We start from the raw sequence: 23,560 nt of genomic DNA, 5'->3' as shown, positions 1-23,560 counted from the left end.
TGGTCTATAACATGAATCAATGACAAAGAAACAATAAAACTAATCAAAGTTGGGAGAACTAGATGGTTGTGTAAGAATATTGGTTATTTCATCTTTTATGATCAGAACTCTAAAAGTCTTATTTATATTCTGATAATTCAAACAGTTGGGACTGAGTATAGTTTAAGGTGTAAAGTAAGCATTAGAAGAAATAATACTTACACCAGTACCTACTGAGCTGGTGCTGGAGAGAAGGAATTGGAGCTATTAAATCATCATTGTCCCTAGTGTTTCCAAAATAAAATATTAAGCATTAAAAATAAAACACTAATATGTCCCAAAACAGGATAGAAAGCTTCCAAGGCATAGTCAGCTACCCAACCCACATAAAACAAAAATGTATACAAAACTTTAGAGAAAAAATAAAGCAGTAAGAGAAAGCATAATGTGATCCTAGAATCACATATTTTTAATATAAATGGCATACACTTATTGAAAGAGAAGAATCTCAGTTTCTATTACAAAGCAAAAGCCAAGCAGGGCTGAATATACATGATAAATCTAAATCAGATTAAAAGTAAAACGACTGTAACACCATACTGGCTCACATATATGCGAAAGTTTACACCCTCAATACAGACGAGGATAAATCAGGGCAAAAAGCATTGACTGTGCTAGAGTTGTTGAAGGTGAGTTGTGCCCACCAAGAAGCAATATGCAAGTCTTAATCCTCTCCCTGAGAATGTGATCTTACTTGGAAATGGGGTCTTGCGGATGTAATCAAGTTAAGATGAGGTCCTCCTGTTAGGATGGGCTCTGACCCAGTGACTTTGGTGTTCTTCTATGAGAGACACTTGGACAAAAGACACACACGGAGGGAGACGGACGTGTGAAGCTGGAGAACAGTCTGATGCTATTCTGTCAATGAGCCAAGGAACACCCGCAACTAACAGCAGCTGCCCGAAATTAGGAAGAAGCAGGGAAGAGCCTCCCTAGAGTCTTCAGAGAGAACACGGCCTTGTGGACACCTTAATTTTGGATTTCTAGCCTCCTATACTGAAAGACAAATTAATTTTGTTCTTTAAAAAAAGAAAAAAAAAAGAGTTCTCCTGCTGATCTTTCAGTCCAAATTTCCAACATAGGAAGAGGGGCTGAGTTCCCATCTCCTTTTCACTTAATCTTTTAAAGTAGGGCGGATTCATGTTGATGTATGGCAAAACCAATACAATATTGTAAAGTAATCAGCCTCTAATTAAAATAAATAAAAAAAAATAAAGTAGAGAATATATCATGTCCACTAAATTGCATGCTGTTTTCTTAAAAAGGAGTCAACCAGAGAGCTCCTTGCTCTGAACATGTAAGAACGTGTAAGAGTATGAACACTCTCATACTAATCTGATAACTCATCATTAAGCTGCGACAGTAGAGCGGGACAACAAAGACTTTTAGAACATGGTCAGGACGTGCCAGGAAATTATTTGCATGCGGTTAAAGGAGCATTTGCAGACAAACATTATGTGTAACATTGGAGCTGTTTCTCCTTCAGTATGCACAATAGGAACCTTTCTGCCCCCAGAGCCCAACTCACTGCTAACCTCCAGTGGGGACTCCCAGGCAGAGATGTTCCCAAGGATCACTTTGCACATGTTCTATATCCCCTCAATGATCTATCACATACCACTCTTCCATTTTATCTGTTCATCGCCTCCCCACAAACTAAGACATGGTCCCAGATTTCAAGTTGTAGCCAAATGCAGACCACTAACACATTAATACCTAAAATGCAGTAACTGCCTCAGTGAAGTGAAGTGAAAGTCGCTCAGTTGTGTCTGACTCTTTGCGGCCCCATGGACTGTACAGTCCGTGGAATTCTCCAGGCCAGAATAGTGGAGTGGGTAGCCTTTCTCTTCTCCAGGGGATCTTCCCGACCCAGGGATCAAACCCAGGTCTCCTGCATTGCAAGTGGATTCTTTACCAGTTGAGCCACAAGGGAAGCCCAAGAATACTGGAGTGGGTAGCCTATCCCTTCTCTAGCAGATCTTCTTGACCCAGGAATCAAACTGGGGTCTCCTGCATTGCAGGTGAATTCTTTACCAACTGAGCTATCAGGGAAGCTCAACTGTCATGAGAAAGGCATAAATAAAGAACTAAGAAAAGATACATGCAGATGGAATTACTTCTTCCTGGAAGAGGCATGGAAAAGAAAAGAGATACATTATTTACTTGGGACTCTACAGGATATGGGGGCTTCTGATTCAGGAGATGCAAGAGATCCGGGTTCAATCCCTGGGTCAGGAAGATCCCCTGGTGTAAGAAAAGGCAACCCACTGCAGTATTCTTGCTGGAAAGTTCCATGGACATAGGAGCCTGGTGGGCTACAGTCCATGGGGTCGCAGAGTCAGACATGACTAAGCATGACGACCTCCACTACAGGATATGCTGGAGCTTGCAAAGTAGATAGGAAATGGTAACCCAATCCAAGCCAGCAGGGCGTATGAGCAAGAACACAGTGTAGAGGGTAGTTCTATTTGTCAAGGCAGAAAAGTTGAGGCTAGGTTATGAAGGATCTTGCTGGCAGAGGACTGTGGAGGTTCTTCAGTAGGCACTGGGAGTCTTCTTGAAGGCTTTGTTCCCAGGTCAGATTTGAGTTAGGATTATAATTCTAATGGAACTGAGGAGGTCTTTATGGGTTCAGGAGTCTTAACTGGCAATCTGGGAACCTTCTAGGGAGGGGCTATAATATACAGTGCACATTCCATCTCATGTTATGGCCGCCTGGTCTCTCGCCTCCTCCTACCTGTGCTCAACCCTGGAAAGTCCCAGTTTTTAAAAGCTGAAATATAATTGACATACAACGTTATATTCATTTTAGGTATACAACATCATGATTTGATATTTGCATATATTGCAAACTGATCACCACAGTGAGTAATTAACATCCATCACCACTTAGTTACAAATTTTCTTCCCTGTGATGAAAACTTTTAGTATCTATTCTCTTAGCAACTTTCAAACACACAATATGGTACTATTAAATATAGACGTCATGCACTGCATTATAGTCTCATGACCTATTTTGTAACTGGAAGTTTATAACTCTGGATTTCCCTCACCCATTTCACACTCCCCTTACCCCCTGCCTCTGGCAACCACCAATATGTTCTCTAGATCTGTAAGCTCAGTTTTTGAGGGCTTTTTAGTTTAATATTTCATATACATATACAATTGTGCTCATTGCCCATGCAAGCAAGGTAATACTCAAAATCCTTCAAGCTAGACTTCACCAGCATGTGAACTCAGAACTTCCAGATGTACAAGCTGGATTTAGAAAAAGCAGAAAAAATGAGAGATCAAATTGCCAACATCTGATGGATCACAGAAAAAGCTAGAGAATTCAAAAAAACATCTACTTCTGCTTCACTGACTACACCAAAGCCTTTGACTGTGTGGATCACAACAAATTATGGAAAATTCTTAAAGAGATCGGAATAGCAAACTATCTTACCTGTCTTCTGAGAAACCTGTGTGCAGGACAAGAAGCAACAGTTAGAACTAGACATGGAACAAGGGACTGGTTCAAAATTGGGAAAGGAGTACATCAAGGCTACATATGGTCACCCTGCTTAGTTAAATTTTATACAGAGTACATCTTGTGAAATGCCAGGCTGGATGAATCAGAAGCTGGAATCGAGACTGAAAAGACAAATATCAATAACCTCAGATATGCAGATGACACCACCCTTATGGCAGAAAGTGAAGAGGAACTAAAGAGCTTCTTGCTGAAAGTGAAAGAGGAGAGTGAAAAGCCTGGCTTAAAACTCAACATTCAAAAAACTAAGATCATGGCATCTGGTCAAATAGATGGAGAAAAAGTGGAAACTCTGACAGATTTTCTTTTCTTGGGCTCTGAAATCCCTGCAGATAGTGACTACAGCCATTAAAACACTTGCTTCTTGGAAGAAAAGCTATGACAAACTTAGCATATTCAAAAGCACAGACATCACTTTGCCATCAAAGGTCAGGACAGTCGAAGCTATGGTTTTTCCAGTAGTCATGTATGGATGTGAGAGCTGGACAACAGAAAAAGCACTGAGCACTGATGCTTTCAAATGGTGGTGCTGGAGAAGGCTCCTGAGAGTCCCTTGGACAGCAAGGAGGTCAAACCAGTCAATTCTAAAGGAAATCAACCATGAATATTCATTGGAAGGACTGATGTTGCAGCTGAAACTCCAATACTTTGGCCACCTGATGCGAAGAAACGACTCATTTGAAAAGACCCCGATGCTGGGAAAGATTGAAGGCGGGAGGAGAAGGGGACGACAGAGGATGAGATGGTTGGATGGCATCACCGACTCAATGGGCGTGAGTTTAAGCAAACTCTAGGGGATAGTGAAGGACAGGGAAGCCTGGTGTGCTGTAGTTCATGGGTCACAAAGAGTGGGACACGACTTAGCGACTGAACAACAGCAATACATATGTGAGATCATATGGTATTCGTCTTTCTCTGATTTATTTCACTCAGCACAATGTCCTCAAGGTCCATTCATGTTGTCACAAATAGTAAGATTTTATATTTTATGGCCAAATCATATTCCATTGTATGTGCATATACATATATATGGCATGTTTTCTTTATCCATTCATCCATGGATGGACACTGAGGTTATTCCCAAATCCTGAATATTGCAATGCTGCGATGAACACGGGAGTGCGGATATCTTTTTGTGTTAGTATTTTCATTTTCTTCAGATAAACACCCAGAAGGGGAAATGCGGATCATACGGTAGTTCATTTCTGGTTTTTGTGAAACCTCCATACTGCTCCCGTCGTGGCTGTACCAGTTACATCTCTCCCAACAGTGCACAGTGTTTCTCCACATCCTCGCCAACACTTACTTCCTGTCTGTTTGATGACAGCCATTCTGACAGGCGTGAGGTGATACCTCATTGTGATGCTGATTGGCATTTCTTTGAAAATTAATGATCCTGAGCATCTCTTCATGTGCCTGCTTGCTTTCTGCATGTGTTCTTTGAAAAAAGGTCTATTCAGATCCTCTGAACAGTTTTTAACTGGCTTATTTGGTTTCGGTTTTTTTTTTTTTTTTTGGCTATTGAGTTACATGAGTTCTTCACATATTTTGGACACTAACCCTTTATCAGATATAGAACTTGCAAATATTTTCTCCCAGTCAGTAGGGTGCCTTTTCATTCTGCTGGAAAGACCCAAATTCTTAACCCATTATTGTGTGGAGTTGCCTCTGTTTCTCAAAAGTCTTGCCCCCAAAATAACACACATGTGCTCGTTTCTATGCTACATAATTATCAAAGCATTTTTTTTTTTCAAAGAAAAAAGAGATATTTTTGTTAAGAGAAATTCTACCAGTTGTTAAAGATAATATAAATTTCTGTATCTCATCACAGCTAACACATCAACGTTCTAAATATTTTGCACATAATGGTTTTCACAATTATGCTTGAGAAATACAAGGCAGGATTCCCAAGTTTACTTCAGCAATTCACATCCAAAGTGAAAATAACTACATGACATTGTGTGAAGCTTGTTTTAAAAAAAGGTTTATTTGTTACAAAAGTGTTAAATACTAAAACTAAAAACATATAAATTCAGGTCAGGCTATATTAAAATACACACATACCCTTCTTTGCAAAATTATTAAAGACAGAATTAAACAGATGATTTAAATTAAATAAAATACGCGAGGACGTTTTGTCTGATTAGCTGTATCAGTGTAGTGTAGTTTTTAAAATTAGAGTTGAGAAGTTCAGCTGTCCAGAAAGTCAAATTGACCTAATTCTTCAGTTTTCTGCTTTGACCCAACAGGAAACCACCATGCTGGATTAGACAGGGTCAATTTCTGTTAGGTTTCCAAAACCTTCTACAGTATACGCCTACTCTGCTACAATAATGAACACAGAGTAGTCAGAAGTATATAAAGGGTTATATAAGGTGAAAATCTGGCCCAGAAAGAAAAGGCCTTAGTTCTATTGATACTATATAGTATCTTCTCTAAATAAAATGACTGATAAATATATTGAAGCAGAGATCAGCACAAAGCATACATTCATCTAGAAATAATCTTTCAATTAGAAAAACTCTAAAAGAGAACTCATTTTCCAAGATAGTTTGTAAGTTTTTTTTTTTTTTTAAACCTCTTGTTATTTTAAATCGAGTTAATCCAAAGGTATTGAAGAGTCTAGGTTTAAAGACTAACTTGATTACTGTTCTGACTAGCACAGGAGAGCTGTGACACTTGTGAGTCACTCACAGGTGGCAAAGAACTTTCATAATCAGAACTACGTGCTCAATGCCACCAGAGCAGCAGCTCCCAAACCCAACTTTCACGTAGGTCCAACAACGTAGAAACTATCTATAGTCTACTGATGTGTTAAATAGTATTTTCAAGGAAATATTTTACTTTAGCACTTATATTTTTCAGTTTCCTAGATTAAAAGTTACTTAGACATAATGCTGTAATTAATGTAGGGGTAAAGATATGCTTATGAAAAGCAAAAGGCTATCATTACATTTTAAAAGGCCTTAAATGTGAATGAATTACTAAAAATCTACTTCAGTATTTATTCTTTACAATGTTAATCCTTGTCAAGTGTGGGAGTTGATTAATTCAAATGAATTAAATACAAAAACTAAAAATGCATTCCAGTAATCTTTATCAACACAATCCAATTAAAAACAGGTTTCTTGTAAGATATTTGTAGGGGATTTTTTACTGTTTTATTCTGACGGTGTTGGCAAACATTCAAGAACTAACTATATAGTATTGTGTCTAATCTATGGCATAAGACTGTTTAAACAAACCTTAGAATAGGTGGGCAAAAAGTATGTGTATTCTAAAGTTACTGGAAATTAAAATAAAAATATATTCCAATACTTTATTACAGATGAAAAGGATGCTAACAATAAATAGTAATCTGGTTTTCCATCTCTCAGCTTGCAAGCTTCTGATGTAATTGTTTCTGCTGACATGTGATTTAAAAGAAACTATAATTCTGTCCTCTATCTTAGTACCTTTTTCTTTCCATGTAACAAGTCTTGATTTATATCCTTTCTTTGAACTTACAAGATAAAATCCTGAAGGACAAGATTCATGTTATTCTTCATTAAATACCCTTTCGGTCCACAGAGAGAATTCACATAGTTCAGAGAGAATTCACATAGTTCAAGCCACTGATGTCTTAATGTTAGTAAATACACTGAAAGAAAGAAAACTCTTGGGCCTTTGATTGCAAATTCTCTAGAAAGCATCTTTTCCTACGAGCATTTTCATAAATGCATATTAAAGTCACACCGGCCAGTCACTTTTACCAACATCCTGGTCTTAGAGAATGATCAGCAAAGTATTTATCTGTGTGGAGCCAGGACTCTGAATGTCTCAAAGTGAAGCCAACGTGACGCATTTCTCACTTGCCAGTTGAGGTGGCAGAGGAGAGAGGCCCTGGGTGGTACAGACTTCCCGGTGGGGGAAACCCCATGTGATCTCTTTCCTCAGCAAGCTTCCTTCTCTTTGCTTGATGTCAGTGCCTCTTTTCTGCTTTCAGAGAAGATAATGTTCTGAGCAAGACAACATACCCTGCGTGGAGATATGCATGATCTGCCAGTACAGAGTGAAAATGCAGGGCCCTCCTTCACACATGAATTTTAAGGTGGCAATCCCAGGGTAGTGGACCAAGCATGGTGCCCGTCTAAGCAGGGGGCCCGTGTGAGCACAAAAGCTACACGGCCACAAAGCCAGCCCTATACAGATTTCCTGGCTAATAAGAATCATGGAAGAGAGGCAAGGTGGATCAAGTGGATTGTTCAGACAAAAAACAGATTTTTTTTTTTCATTATGGTTTGAACATTGTCACTTGATTTGGAATGAGGTGGCATTTCACGTTTAAAATCCCAGGAAAATTTCTAAGATCTCAGTCTGATCAGTCTTCTAGATTTCTCATTATAGAAACAGTCATACTGGGTCTTTAAATGGCCCTTATTTTAATAGCGCAATTAATCAGATTATGAAATTTCTGCATTAATACTACATGATTTTTTAAAAATTTGAACATTTCTTAAATGGAAGGGGTATTCATATCACTAAACCAGTAAGGAATCTTGAAGGGAAAAGTAGCTGTACACAGCTTTATATGCTAGGGTGAAGTCTTCATTTTAACCTACAGTATACTTTGTTCCCTTTTAAGATCACAATAGTAGTTTTTTCCAACAGGATCTAATAAGCATGGTAAGCTGAATGGTGATTTTTTTAAACTCCCATATTGGTTTCAGTTGCAAGAATTCTCCTGGAACCCAGAAGTACCCCATTCTTCAAAATAACAAGAAAAAAATGCATGTATATAAAAATTCCAGGTCACATTACTAAGCAACGACACTTCCGGGAGTGAATATATTTCCTGTATTCCGCAAGCTGCTTCAAGTACATAGTCGATGGCCATCTGTGCTTTTCAACAAAACTGCGTTCTTCCACTAAAAGTTTTAGAAAGAGAGTATTAATTGAATATATTTTATTTGGGATCAACTTTCAATATTAAGTATTGGTTTTGCATGCAACAGATGAGATCCACACTCTGCTGTACACTTCCTCCCCTCCTCTCAATCAGTCATCAGGATTCACGCTACTCTGTGATTTACAATTACATACATCATGTCACTGCTTCAAGTAGTATTTGATTATGTCCTTTTTTTTTCTCTCCCCCAAGTAAGACTTCTTTTTCCCGGAGATAAAGGACTTTGTGTTTTTCATTTAGTTTTCTCTGTCGCTAACTCAACCTTCCAAACTCTGAAGTCCTCTCAATTCTTTTTCCCTCTGCTCCTAGACTTCGTCTTTCACTCTGCTTTCTCTAGTTTTGATGAAGCACAACTTTTATTAGCTTCCTGAAAGGGGGCCAAGCATAAAAAGTATTTTTGAGACCTTGTTTGTGATGAAGCATCTTACACTCAACAGATCATCTGGTCTGGTATGGAATCTTCCCTCGGTATGTTGAAGACAGTACTCCATTGCTTCCTAGTTTTCAGGGTTGTTAAGAACTCTACTACCATGCAGATTCACAGTCGTTGATAAGTCATCTGTGGGTTTTTTTATTTTATGAACATTTAGATTTTCCTATTTATAAGTCGGTGTTCCTGCACAGCCCAATCATGGACCTTGTTCATTCATTAAGCTGAGCACTTAGCGGAGCCTTTTAATATGCTGACTCCGTTTCTTCAGTACTGGGGTAACTTCTTCTATTATGTCTTTGATAATTTCCTCCTCAGTGTTTTTTCCTTTCTTCCTGTATTAACTTCTATCACCCAGATACTTCACTCCTGCATTGAGCCTCTGACTTTTTTTTTAAACCCTTTTTCTCCTGTCTCTTTTTGTCCTACTTTCTAGGAGATTTCCTTACCTTGACTTCTCTACTCGTTTATTTATTTAGTTGTTTGGTTGTTCTGTTATGGTTTTTTTTTTTGCTATCCTATTCTAATTTTCAAGAGCAACTTCTTGTTCTTTTATCGTTTTCTTTAATTATGCTAAGATACATGTAACATAAAATTTACCACCTTAACTATTTTAAAGTGTACAGATCAGTCATGTTATGTACATTCACATTGTTGTCAACCAATCTCCAGAACTCTTTTCATCCTGCAAAACTAAAACTCTACACCCATCAAACATCAACTCCTTGTCCCCTCTCCCCCACATCCCAGCAAGCATTATTCTACACTCAGTCTCTATGAATGCTGTTTCTCTTTTATAACATTCTATCTTTGTTTTACAAACATGTATCTCTTATTCTTTGCAGATATTAATGGTTGGGTGTTTTTTTTTAAGATTTCCTCTACTCTTTGTTCCTATAAATTCCCTTTCTTCTATTTTTCTTCATTTTGTTTTGGTATTCATCTTTCCCATTGGACGACAGAGGATGAGATGGCTGGATGGCATCACTGACTCGATGGACATGAGTCTGAGTGAACTCCGGGAGTTGGTGATGGACAGGGAGGCCTGGCGTGCTGCGATTCATGGGGTCGCAAACAGTCGGACATGACTGAGCAACTGAACTGAACTGAAGAGTGCCTCAAATATCAGTTGATCCTCAGTTAACCTCTTCATATTTAAAAGTGAAATGCTAGAAAACTGTTTGGAAGTCTGTGGGGCACGGGCAGGACTTGCTGACTGGTGAAGAGTCAAGGTGGCAGTCAATACCTGGCTGCCCAAACTCTAGAACCTGAGACGGGAGGAGGCTGGAGGCTTACTGCCTAATGTGCGCACTTGCACGCGATCCCTATGTTTTCAGTCCAGCTCCTTGCCCCAATCTCAGCTACACTCTGAGTTTATGATCCTCTAGCTTTTTTGGTTTTAACTTTTCCAGGAATAAACCTCCGATTCTTGTGATGACGAGGGAGCAGTTCCCTGCCTGGGTGGGACAGAGCATAGCAGAAGCATTCAGCTAGCTCTGCAGCTTTCAGCCCCAAGTCTCATTTTGCTTTCTGAAATACCAGGTCTCGCAAATTTTTAAGGCTTTACAGTATTCTGCTGGCTGGATCAGCTTGTTTCTCATCAGTATTCCCTTCTGTGGGCATTTGGGTTTCCTTCTGCTAAGCCAGTTTCCACTTCTCCATCTACTGTTTGTCTCCATCTATTATAATTTGGATTAGCAAGGTCCTGATCCAGGCTGCGGGGCCTAGCTGCTCAGGGAAATTAATTGTACATTTCAATAGGAAGCAGAGGTGATATAAGACTGCTGCCTCAGTTAACATTAAAGAAGAGAGAAGAAATTTATCGTAGATGAGCTCTGGTAGCCAGCAAAAATCAAAACAAGATCAAAAAACCTGTTATAATATATAACGTAATACTGAGATAAATTAAACAGAATAATGAATTCATAAGTGCCAAGGGTAACATATTCCTGTGCACTGCTGTTTGCTTTCCTACGAATCTGGTATGTAAAATACACCTAGTATTTAACGAGCTCTTTCACTCGGCGGCAGCATTAACGTAAGATCTTTTCCAGTCTCACTTTTCAATTTCTAAACACCTCTAATGAAGAAAAATTCGCAGGTAAGAGAAAACATTTCTTATAATTCCAATAATAATCTGGTAATTTTTGAGGCTGAAAATGAGCCATTCTTTACGTAAGCTGTAAAGGGACTGTGACATGAAGCCTTTCAAGTTCAAGGGACCATGTGAAGTAGGCCAAGAGTTAGGCATCTGGGAAGAGAGGAGACTGGGGCACCGTGTCAGATACACGTGCAGTCATGCTCCATTCCAGGGTGTGGCCAGCTCGGAAGACGGGCCCAGAAGCACCAAATCTTCCAACTTTTCAAAAGAAGCCAGAAATTTCAATTCTTAAAATGTGACACGTTACAGTGTTTAAATATTGACACTAAAAGAAGTTATAATACCATCTGGTAGAAATAAGATCCTTGGGCAAGTTATATTCAACCCACAGACTTGTCAGTTTGTGACTGCTGATATAGGCCATCAAATTCTCCCTTATACACAGGGGCTTTTTTTTTTTTTTTTCTCTGCCCAAGAGGACATATCACAACAGGTCCTAGATGTGAACAGGCACCACTGAATCAGAGCACTCAGGATACTATTTTTATTTCCATCAAAGGAACATTAGACAGTCACTGACATAGTCTTGTGTTCTTACCCTGCCTTCTCAAATTACACCCTGGAATCCTGCTTCTCACTATGCCAGGTGGTCATAACATGCTTAATAGGCAGTTGTATAAATAATAAAATAAAATAAAAATGAATAACTCAAAGGACTCAGAGAACATCTTTCTCCCTAAGTTGCAATGGTACTCCATGGGTATCCTGTTCGTGCATGCTCAGTCGCTCAGTCATGCCCAACTCTTTGTGACCCATGGACTGTAGCCTGCCAGGCTCCTCTGGCCATGGGATTCTCCAGGCAAGAATACCGGAGTGGGTTGCCATGCCCTCCTCCCAGGGATCTTCCCGACCCAGGGATTGAACCCACATCTCTTATTAAGCCTCCTGCTTTGGCAGGCATGTTCTTTACTGCCAGCGCCACCTAGGAAGCTGTATCATACCTCTAAGCAGAACAGTAATCGGAAAATCATCTTGTCTTTCACGAATGAAGTTGACTTAAGGTGACTTATAGGTGGCCCAAAAATCAAAATGTCCATTTATTTCATTTTTAATTGCCTGATTAAAGAATAACTGTGTAAGAATGCCCCCTACTAACAGCAAGGGGATGTATGCCTTATGTTTAAGAATGAACTCTGGTTCTTACACAAAGTAAACAGCAAATATCTACTGTTCCTGCTATGATGTGTTATGTTCCTCTCCTGCACTGTTAAGATTCTATGAAAGAGGCTCCCAACAGGCATCCAGTGTGTGCTGACTGGCTGAACACATCTGCCCAAAACTGACTGTGTGTTTCTTGGTTTCCCTAACTATGCGATGAATAGGTGAATGAAAACAAGAGAGGTGGACATCTAGCATCAGATTCTCTTTTACAAGCCAATTTTTACATAGAATTCTAAGATTTCCACAGGTAAAAAGGGAAGTACTCTGGATGAAGGTGGCTGGCAGGAGTTCAACAACAAGCTCTGGCCCCTACCCCTCCCTCCTCTCTGCTACCCACCCCACTCCCGCCCACCTCGCAAGACCTTTGGCCATTGCCAGGGAGATTTCTCTGCTTAGCATCTCAAACTACTTGATTGGGAGACCTTTACCTTCTCCTTTTTATCAATAACTTGATTGCTCCTTGACTCTTTTCTAGGCAATAACATGAGCGAACCACTGTATCTAAACTGACTACCTTGATGACTCTTCTATTTTCATTTTCTTTCATCTTACGCAGCACTCAGAAGCTCACCGTTTGACTGGTTTTAATCTCTATAATTTACCTTAAAAGATCACATTAAGTATACCCTTTGCTCAGTAAACTTTGCAACGCTCTTTGATCAATAAAAAAATTATTATTGCCAAGTAATATGATGGATGTATACAGGGACAGGAGATAACCAGTACAAGTCGGGGTAAATTTTTCTTTATAAGAAGAGAATTTAAAAAGCTTAACTATTTAAATGTCGTTTCTGACTTAGATGGTTAAAACCAAATCTCATTTATCACAACCAAATACCATGTGAGGCCACTTTATCTAATTCACAAAAAAACGCATTTAAAAATGGATGGGAGCTACGAAACCAGCATTAGAACGTGTCTTGTGCAACACAGGTCAAGCTTCTTATGAAACACAGGTATTATAAGAATCCTCATTACCACACTGTATACTTAAAGGGAATGTCTCACACTGACTTACTTTTTAAAAACTACTATTCCTACAAATTATGTCTCAAATCTAAGAAAAAGAGTATCATTGTCCCCAAAAAACATTAATTAGCAATCTACCTGAAAGATCCTGAAATTCAGGCTTTTGACTGAAGATGAGGTAGTTAGTGGCGATGAAATGAAGCAGCCAGGTTGAGAGGCAATCAGAGTGGTGAAACTGCAAGAAAAATGTAAAGGGAAATAATATTGTACATAATGACCATCAACATGATGATGCGATCGAGGGAATGGTCCAGGAGAACTCACAGAGGGCCCAATTCCATGTTTAATGTGTCTGGACACGATGCAACCTTCAGCCCACTCTGACAGCAGGCAGGAAAAGGGAGCCTTACTAACAAATCATAATAAAATCACATCAATAAAGAAACCAAATCGAATGAAGAAACAGTTATGGTGGCCACAGGAGCTTAAAGGCTTTTAAGCAGATGCATGACTACATCTGTGTGTAACAAAGTCTACTGGAGATTCTTGAGGATTTTCATTTCAGCTTTTCATCTAAGGTCATGGCCTTCACGAACTACACTTCTATCTGTGTGGCAGAGAGGTGATCAGAGTTAATAAAGGTATACACTTGGCCATATCTCAACAAATTCACCTGCAGAGAAAACCAAAGAATATTCTGAGGAGGGAATGTCATCAATCTAAGGGTATTGGTTTTAACATGTAAGTATTTCTGTGAGGTTATGGATGAATGGCTGCTTATAACTGGCATGTACGTTGCACTGAGCAGGATTTCCAGCACATTTATCATCCTGAGTTCCAAAAGTTAATAACAGGGAAACTCAGAAACTTGGCCATGACATCATCACCTTGGTGCCAACCCAGTGACACCTCCAACCCATGACTAATCCATCCAACCACGCAATTCGGATTACAGTAATTTGCTGCAGGCAACTTTGGAATGCGAGGCTTTCAATGTTACTGTGGTAAAATATGCGTCACATGAAACTTACCATTTTAACCACCTTTAAGTTTGTACAATTTGTTGGCATTAAGTATATTCACATCATTGTGCAACCATCACCACTGTCCACTTTCAGAAATTTTTTATCATCCCAAACGGAAACTCTGTACTCATTAAACAATAACTCCCCCTTTGTCCTAACCCCCGTCTCTGGCAACCACTGCTCTATTTTCCCTGAGTTTGGCTATTCCAGGTAGTTCATATAGGTTATACAAAATTATGTACTGTTTGTCTTTTTTCTGACTGATTTATTCTACTTTATTCTATAAGGTCCCTGAGGTTCATCCATGTGGCAGCACGCATTAAAACTTCATTACTTTTTAAGGAACAAAACTGGGTCATTGGCAGTGATATGGATGAATCTAGTCTGTCATACAGAGTGAAGTAAGTTAGAGAAAAAAATCAAAGATCATATATGAATGCATATATATGGAATCTAGAAAAATGGTACTGATGAAGCTATTTGCAGGGTAGGAATAAAATGTAGAGAACAGACGTGGACACATGGGGGAAGAGAAGGTTGAGATGAATAGGGAGATTAGGACTGACATATACACACCACCATGTGTGAAACAGATAGCTGGTGGGAAGCTGCTATATACCACGGGAAGCTCAGCTCGGTGCTCTGTGATGACCTAGGTGCTCTGGGATGGGGTGTGGGGGATGGAGCTCAAGAGGGAAAGGGATATATATATATCCATATAGCTGATTCATACTGTTGCGCAGCAGAAACTAACATGACATTGTAAAGTGACTATACTCCAATTAAAACACACACACACATGGGTTTCCCAGGAGGCACCACTGGCCTGCCAATGCAGGAGATGCAGGAGACCCAGGTTTGATCCCTGGGTTGGGAAGATCCCCTGGAGGAGGAAATGGCAACCCACTCCAGTGTTCTTGCCTGGAAAATTCCAATGACAGAGGAGCCTGGTGGGGTACAGTCCATGGGGTCGCAAAGAGTCAAACATGACTGAGCGACTGGGCACACACACACACACACACACATGTCATAATGTACGCAAACTTCGTTCCTTTTTAAGGCTGAGTAATATCTCACTGCATGTATCGCATCTGTTTAATCCATTCATCTGTTGATAAAAATTTAGGTTGTTTCTACCTTTAGGCTAAATATATTAATAGATCTCTTAAGTGAAAGTCGCTGTCATATCCAACTCTTTGCCACCCTATGGACTGTAATCCATTGAATTCTCCAGGCCAGAATACTGGAGTGGGTAGCCATTCCCTTCTCCAGGGGACGGTCTCAATCCAGGGGATGGTCTCAACCCAGGGATCAAACCCAGGTTTCCCACATTGCAGGCAGATTCTTTACCAGGGAAGCCCAAGAATACTGGAATGGGTAGCCTATCCCTTCTCCAGTGGATCTTCCCCACCCAGGAATCAAACTGGGGTATCCTGCATTGCAGGTGGATTCTTTACCAACTGAGCTATCAGGGAAGCCCTAGCTCTCTTTGAGATAAGAGAATGACTACCCACTCCAGTATTCTTGTTATACTCAAAAATAGTATATAAGCAAGAATACTGGAGTGGGTAGCCATTCTCTTCTCTAGGAGATCTTCCCAACCCAGGGATCAAACTTGGGTCTCCTGAATTGCAGGCAGACTCTTTACCATCTGAGCTGTCAGGAAAGCACATGTAAGCAGTAACTAATACTACATTGAAAACAGATTTGTAATCTCAAATCTTGAAGAAACTCAAGTACCACTCTTTTTAAGTTATAATGTGGGTATATTTTAACATGTAAATTCAAATGTCCCTCTGATTTTAATTATGTTGGCGTTGTTCATTTGCTAAGTTGAGTCCAACTCTTTGAGACCCCATGGACTATATCCTGCTAGGCTCCTCTACCTATGGGATTTTCCAGGCAAGAATACCGGAATGGGTTGCCATTTTCTCCTCTAGGAGATCTTCCTGACCCAGAGATTGAATCCATGTCTCCTGCATTGACAGGTGGAATCTTTACCTCGGAGACACCAGGGAAGCCCTGATTTTAATTATACAAAATCGGAATTTTTGAATTATAAGAGATTTTATAGTTCATTTAATACTATATCACATTTTAACAATCTTTTTTCACTTTATGTTTTCACTGATTAGAACACTGCCTACAGGCTGTGACTTCAAGAGAGAGGGAGATCACAGAAATGAATAGCTGGCTATTAAAAGCATGGTTCAAGGGCAGAATTTTATTTTTGAACAAGATTTAAGATTTTATAATTATGGGCTCTTGGCAAGAAATGAAATGCATCCCACTGGAAAAACTACATTTTGGGAAGAATATACACTGACTCGAGAGGACAGTTCAAACTGAAATAAATAATGGAATTTGTAAAGACATTTTAAAAAATACCATAAAGCAAATGCTACAACATTTAACAGCCCTGTGAAGAATAGTAATGATGGAGAAAGTACCCCTCACCCCCAGCAAACTCACAAGGAAACTGTCAAAAACAAAAATGGTGGCTTGAAGAAACCAAATATCAATGCACAGATTACAAGAAGTTGAACGTAACACTTTAATATGAGAGTAAATAGGACTTCATAGGAGTCACCAAAGTCTGCCAAGATAAGGTTTAAAGGAGAGGAGGAATAGGGCATCTCTACCTCGATCCAAAGGAACTGATCTGATTAAGGGCCGGGGAGGGGAGCCTTTGTTGCACGTTAAGATTCCAACCTGACGGAAATATATGAATCTGAAGGTACAATCATGGTAAAGAACTGAGAGAGGTTAGAGGAAAGTTCCAGCAGAAGTGAGACAGAGAATACCAAATCTTCTTATCTGTACCAAAACTGTGGATGATGTGGGACTTCCCTGGTGGTCCAGTGGCTAAGACTCCACGTTCCCAATACATGAGGCCCGGATTCAATCCCTGGTCAGAGAACTAGACCCGACAAGCTGTAACTAAGACCCGACACAGCCAGAATAAATAAATATGTTTTAAAAAATAAGTAATCATCTCCTGCCTAAAACTCTTTGTGACCCCTTTCTCTATTAAAATTTTTTTAAAAGTATGAATGATGTTTTCCTGATATACAATACAAAACCAGCAGAGATGATAGAGGGATTGCAAATTTCAATTATTCAGAGAGCCACTAGAAGGCTAATTGTGCCAAAAGACAGAAGTCAGAGACGCAACGAGGGAAAGGTCAACCAAAGTCTGACCAACAGGTGAACTGGCTGGCAAAGCTCAACCTCAACCTAGGCACTTCAAAGAGAACTGGGAAGAAAACTGATCCTTTTTCTGATTCATGTTGGCAAATTAGGGACTGCCAGGAACAGACTAAAGGAAAATGAGCGAAAGCAGGCTTAATGCTAGCAAACAGAAAAGTCTTCAGAAACAGTAAAATTCAAGCAGAGTTGGTGTCTTAGACTTTAAAAATTCAAGGGGAAAAATAAGGATACTACTCACACAGTCAGAAACTGCACATTCAGGGAAAATAGGTCAGGAAGAATTTCTGACAATACAATCATAATTCTCACGAGGAACCGTGTGGGGTGTGTGTGTGTTGGGGAGGAGCACTTAAAGAAATCAATGCAACCAAGCAGAGAGTTCTCTTATGCGTGAACTATATAAAAGGTACTACAAGATAAGGAAAACAAAGCTTGTGCACATTTTTTTTTAAAGTATGAAAGACTTGTTAGAATGTATGAAAATGATACATCAAAAATGAATGTGAAAATGCTAGAAAGGATAAAAAAGAAATTTTAACCTAAATCTAGAGAATAGCTATTAATCCCAAGCTCAATGTAATTATATTTCAAAGACAGATAAAGGTTAATCTCTTCTTTAAAATTTGTTTTTCCTGTAATATTAAATACATCTGATCTGAGGACTTGATTATGAGAGAAATGAAAAATAGCTATGGAGATAACAAGAGAAGACCTAGATGCTTTATAAATGAATTCCCTTCCATTCCCAGAAATGGACACAGGGATTAATGAATTCATCTCAGCACGGAGGCTGGAGAAGGAATGGCAACCCACTCCAGTGTCCTTGCCTGGAGACATCCAGGGACAGAGGAGCCTGGCAGGCTGTAGTCCATGGGGTCGCAGAGTCACTCACAACCGAGTGAGTGACACCCAGAGCACGGAGGTAAGCTTTTAGTTGTCAGAGAGTCAGTCCTGAGCCCCCTTACGTGGCTCTGTCTTAGTAACTTGGATGAAGACAAACTTGTCATATTTTCCTAATTCTGGATGTCAAAGTTGATAGGGACAACCAATATGTTGTATGCCAGATAACATTTCACAAAGTCCTGATCATCTGTTATGATGGACCAAATACATTCTTGTGAAAAACAGAAGGTTCAGCTTAATGTAAGTCCAGAGTCGATCACTGTGCCCTGACGGCTGTCTCAGGGCAGGCCATGGAATACTAGAGTAACTCCTCACACATTGAGACACTTCAGTGAAAGATGCTTGAAGGAACTGACAAGTCCGTCAACACCTCCAGCAAACAAGCAGAACTGTAAAACATGCTCATGAAGTGAACAGGCATACGGAAGAATGAAGGAATGAACAAATAAACGAGTTCAGACTAACCATCGCTTATCAGTATGTATGAATCATCCAGTGTCGAAGAGAATGCCTAGAAAAAAGCCCTGAAGGAGTGAGTCAGCAATCTAAACGATGACTCCATTTTTCTCTCAGGAATCCTATGATGGGATCATTTGAGGGAAATTCAAGGGAAGTTCTATTTTCTCTACTGCCTGTACAGAGCAATACAGCATCACACACGACTGACGCGAACAAGGACCACCATTCAGTTGGGAAAATTCCATATTGGCAACTATCTCCTTCGACAAGCATTGCTCAAAAACACTATGCTCCGAATTATCTGCAGATGTGTTGTCAGGGCACATTTACTCATGTAGCCAAATTTCCAAATTAATTTTCATCAGTGAAAAAGTGAAACTGAAGTCACTCAGTCGTGTCCAGCTCTTTGCGACCCCATGGACTGTAGCCTACCAGGTGCCTCTGTCCGTGGGATTTTCCAGGCAAGGGTACTGGAGTGGATTGCCATTTCCTTCTTCAATTTTTTTTTCCATTAATTTTCATTAGTTCGTAAGGGTAATGGAACTCTTGAGAAACAAACAAAAAAATGTTCGAAGTAATATAATTTTTTTTTTTTTGAAAAATCAACCAACCAGAAATGTAGGGGCCAATTACCTTGGCTTTTTTGAGCAGGTCGACTATGTCGAGGTTCATGGACGCCAGCTCCCGGCTTGGCATGCTCTGCAGCTGGGTGATGATGAAGAGCTCACAGATGTGCTGCAGTCTGGACACCTGGTACATCTCCGCACAGATCAGGAGGCACATGGCCTGGAAAATGCCGGCTGATGCAAGGAAGGCAAAGAAGAGAGAATGGGCAATAATAACACAGTCTCCTTTCTGACCTAGCCACAGAACAACAGCAAAAATGAAGAAGTGCTGACTGTACCAAGCAGTGTCAAAGAGAATGCCTAGAAAAGGCCTTGAAGGAGTTGAGTCTGCAGTCTAAACGATGACTCCGTTTTAAGTGGAATTCATTCACGCTTTTGGACTCAGAAGTGAACCTGTTGTTGTTGTTGTTTTTAATTCTCTAGAGAAAGAGATTCTACCGTTGCCCTTAATAACCAACTCCAGGGCTAATGGGCAATTCTGTCTGTTAGCTATACTAAATCCTTGCGATTTTTTCTTCTGGCTTGGGTTTGTTTGGCTTTTATTGTGGTAAAATAAACGTAACACAAAGTTTAAGTTAAACAGAACATTACGTTTTAAGTGCTTAGTTTAGTGGCATGAAGTATATTCACATTGGTGAGTAATCACCGCCACTCCCTTCTCCAAAACTTTCTTCTTCCTCAACTGACACTCTGTACCCATTAAGCACTAAAATATCCCCCTTCCTTAAACCCCTGCAGTCACCCAGGTTTTTTTTGTTAGTTTTTTTTTTTTTAAAACACTTCTCTGTATGTCGAATGATTTTTTTCATGTAATTCTTTCTTGTCCCTCTTTAAATGTAGCAAGGAACCAAGAATAGTGTATATAATAAATATTTATCAAAATGAACAGATTATTTTCCTTTCTGCAATCTCCCAGTGCAAATATTCTAGTATGCAGGTTAACTTTCTGTTTATTCATTTTGACTCATTTCCCCCTCACACTTCACCTTTTACCATTTTTAAAGTATTTTGTCTTACAGTTTTGCTGCTTTTATGAGCATTTTTTTCTAATTAGTAAGATAAAACTTAAAATCCAAAGCTTCGATTACTCTAGTGAGAGGGCGACTGAGAAAACAAATTTCCTTATTATTCCAAATCCACTGAAATATTTTAATATACAAATTTTTCCAATACCAAAATAATAAAATACCCAGTAACAGACATTCTGATGAGAATCAACGCTTTCATTTTTACTAAACAGCAATGATAAGCCAGTCTCTAACACTAATGACTGTAACTGACTCCAGAACATTCTATAGATGGCTGCAAGACCAGAACTGATTCAATTAAAAGAATTTTCTGTCCTGGAATTTCTAAAACTTTTCACTAGAGGGCTCATGACTTATTTAAAACTCAGGAGATTTCAATAACAAACATTTCTGAATGTAAAACTAAAGCAGTCAGCCTGAAGAGAGGTATGGTCTGAAAGGTGTATTTCCTTTTTATATTGGCAGGGTGCCTGGCCTGGTCCTGATAACCAAGGCCTCAGGCTCCTGGACTCCACCTCTGGGGCTTATTCTGGTTGTATCTGCAGCGGGAGCCATCTGGTGGTCAAAGGATAAAAAAAAACTAGTTAAAAGGGGCTTCCATGACTGCATCCCAAGGCTCCGGGTCTGTCGCAAGGATTCTGCAGTTTATCTAAAATGCCTCCAGGTCCAGGGAACCTGCAAAACCCGGTCCACTCTGCAGCTGCCACAGACAGTTCCCAGTCAACAGTCGGTGAACAGGGAAATAAATCCTACAGTCCACTGGGCATTTTAAACCACTGAAGAAAAGTTTTTGGATAAGTCTGCTTTAGGAGAGTATGATGTTACTCTTCCATACTGCAATAGATCTTGCCTACTGGACTTTTCTAATTAAACTGATATTTTGGCTTCCCTTGTGGCTCAGCTGGTAAAAAAAAAAAAAGGCAGCATTTTTAGTATTAAAAGTTGGAAAAAGGCCATCCTCTGGGCTAGAGTGACAACCACAGGAATCTCAGAATATTGAAATTTCTTGAAAGTGCCTCAATCAGAAGTCAGAGCCATAAAAGTGGCTGCCCAACCCTATTCTCCTCATGAAAGCACAGTGTTCTGGGGAGCTCTCCGCCCTAACCTGCGGCAGTGGAGTAGCCGCTGAGTACCATGAGACCCCTCCACCTCAGAGGGCCTGCCATGATCAGCGTGCTGTCGGCGCTGCAGAGACACGTGAACTTATCCCAGGGTCTGAGAGCCCACAAGAGGCACCCAATCACCACTCCTGCACTTGAACTGACTATGAAAATTCTCTGTTGTTCCAACATCACCTCCACCTGCTTGGCACATTCCATGATGTCAGCTCCCACAAACCTTAAATGAAAAGAGGTTTCATAGAAAGCAATGTCTCAAAATGGATTATCAGGAAAGAAAGAATTATGAGATTCTATTTAACATGTGCTTGTTGCTTAGGTCTTGTGTCCAACTCTTTTGCGACCCCATGGAGTGTAGCCCCCGCCTCTGGCTCCTCTGTCCATGGGATTCTCCGGGCAAGAATACTGGAGTGGGTTGCCAATTTCCTTCTCCAGGGGATCTTCCCGACCCAGGGATTGAACCCATGTCTCCTGCATTGTCAGGCAGATTCCTCACCACTGAGCCACGAGGCAAGCCCAACAAAGGAGAAAAGGGCAGTAGAGGATGAGATGGTTAGGTAGTATCACGTCCACTCGATGGACACGAATCTGAGCAAAGAGAAGGCTGGGAGACAGTGGAGGACAGAGGAGCCTGGCGTGCTACAGTCCATGAAGTCTCAAAGAGTTGGACATGACTTAGAGACTGAACATCATCATCATCTAACGTGTATAATGGCTCACCTGGGCAACAGGAGTCTGTATATAGATATTCCAAGAATGACAAGAAAGTCTCTTTGGAAACACCATAAACTGGAATCAGAACACTCTTTGCTTCCATGTAATTCCCGTTAAACATGGCTGCCATCACTTCACACCGGGCCACCAGGATGGCCCTGTGGGCCGGCACCGTCGTACCTGTAAGGTTCAACAGGGAAACAAAGCTAAGGGCCATAAGCTTGCTGAGTTCCTGTTCTAGCAATTTTCCTTCTAATCAGAATGGTACTGCATTAGGCACAGCTAAGCTGATATTCAGAAACCAGATGTGAGGGTGATTAAAAGTCAGAGACTTTTTAGTTTTTTAAATAAATTGAAAAATTAAAAGAGTTCAAAAGTTGGCTTTGAAAGGAACAATTTGCAAGTCAGGCAATTATTTGTTACTTAGTTTTTATTTCCTGAAGCTAGAAACACTGAAACGAAATATTTTGCTACATGTTTTTATAACAAAACATCTATTCCTCTACAATTGGCTTGAAATACCACTACCCACCCTGGCCCAAGTGCCCTCCCAAGGAAACACAGCCATTACTCACAGTACAGTCTTGGCTGGGCTTCCATGTATCAGAAACAGGAAAATAAATCATGCTTAGACTAAGCAGTTCATAGATCACAGCAAGAATGGCAAGGGAAACTCTTGTGGGGCCAAAGCAACATTTCAGACTTCATGGAAAATTCAGAAGAGGATGGATGATCTAGTCCCCCACTTCCTCCCTGTCACAGTACCTCCACAGGGAACCTCCCCTTCCTAGATGAATAAGGCCTGCTTGTGGGAGGGCCAGGGCTGCTTTAAAGTTTAAAGGCCCCTCAGCATATATCTTCCCTGGTGGCTCAGAGGGTAAAGCATCTGCCTGCAAGGCGGGAGACCTGGGTTTGATCCCTGGATCGGGAACATCCCCTGGAGAAGGAAATGGCAACCCACTCCAGTACTCTTGCCTGGAGAATCCCATGGATGGAGAAGCCTGGTGCAGGCTACAGTCCATGGGGTCGCAAAGAGCTGGACACAACTGAGTGACTTCACTTTTCACTTTTCAGCCTATATGCCTCACTGAAGCACATAAAACTGAACTGACTCTCCAGAGAAACTTGCTAAGCCCTCCAACTACCATGCCAAGGGACCACGGCTGTTGCAGACGGGACTCAGCTAGCCTGGGGCTCACCATTCCCACCTCCTGAGGAAACCACGAACCTACAGCCAGCC

The 23,560-nt window shown here is 40.4% G+C and overlaps 1 protein-coding gene across 1 annotated transcript in view; it reads right to left on the bottom strand.

The window, feature by feature from the left end:
- Window positions 1-5,536: 5,536 nt before the first annotated feature.
- Window positions 5,537-23,560, bottom strand: part of RHOBTB3 (Rho related BTB domain containing 3) — a 58,225-nt gene continuing 40,201 nt past the window's right edge. Inside the window, exons 9-12 of the mRNA XM_061424422.1 lie at window positions 22,327-22,500; window positions 19,468-19,634; window positions 13,376-13,472; window positions 5,537-8,475 (exon numbers count right to left, since the gene is read on the bottom strand). Coding sequence (XP_061280406.1) covers window positions 8,360-8,475; window positions 13,376-13,472; window positions 19,468-19,634; window positions 22,327-22,500 — 554 coding nt within the window. The 3' untranslated portion in view covers window positions 5,537-8,359. The remainder of the gene's footprint in view (window positions 8,476-13,375; window positions 13,473-19,467; window positions 19,635-22,326; window positions 22,501-23,560) is intronic.

Source organism: Bos javanicus, chromosome 7 (assembly GCF_032452875.1).
Source record: "Bos javanicus breed banteng chromosome 7, ARS-OSU_banteng_1.0, whole genome shotgun sequence".
NCBI classification, from domain to species: Eukaryota; Metazoa; Chordata; class Mammalia; order Artiodactyla; family Bovidae; genus Bos; species Bos javanicus.
Note: the sequence above shows the minus strand (reverse complement) of the source record. Positions and strands in the feature narration are given on the sequence as shown.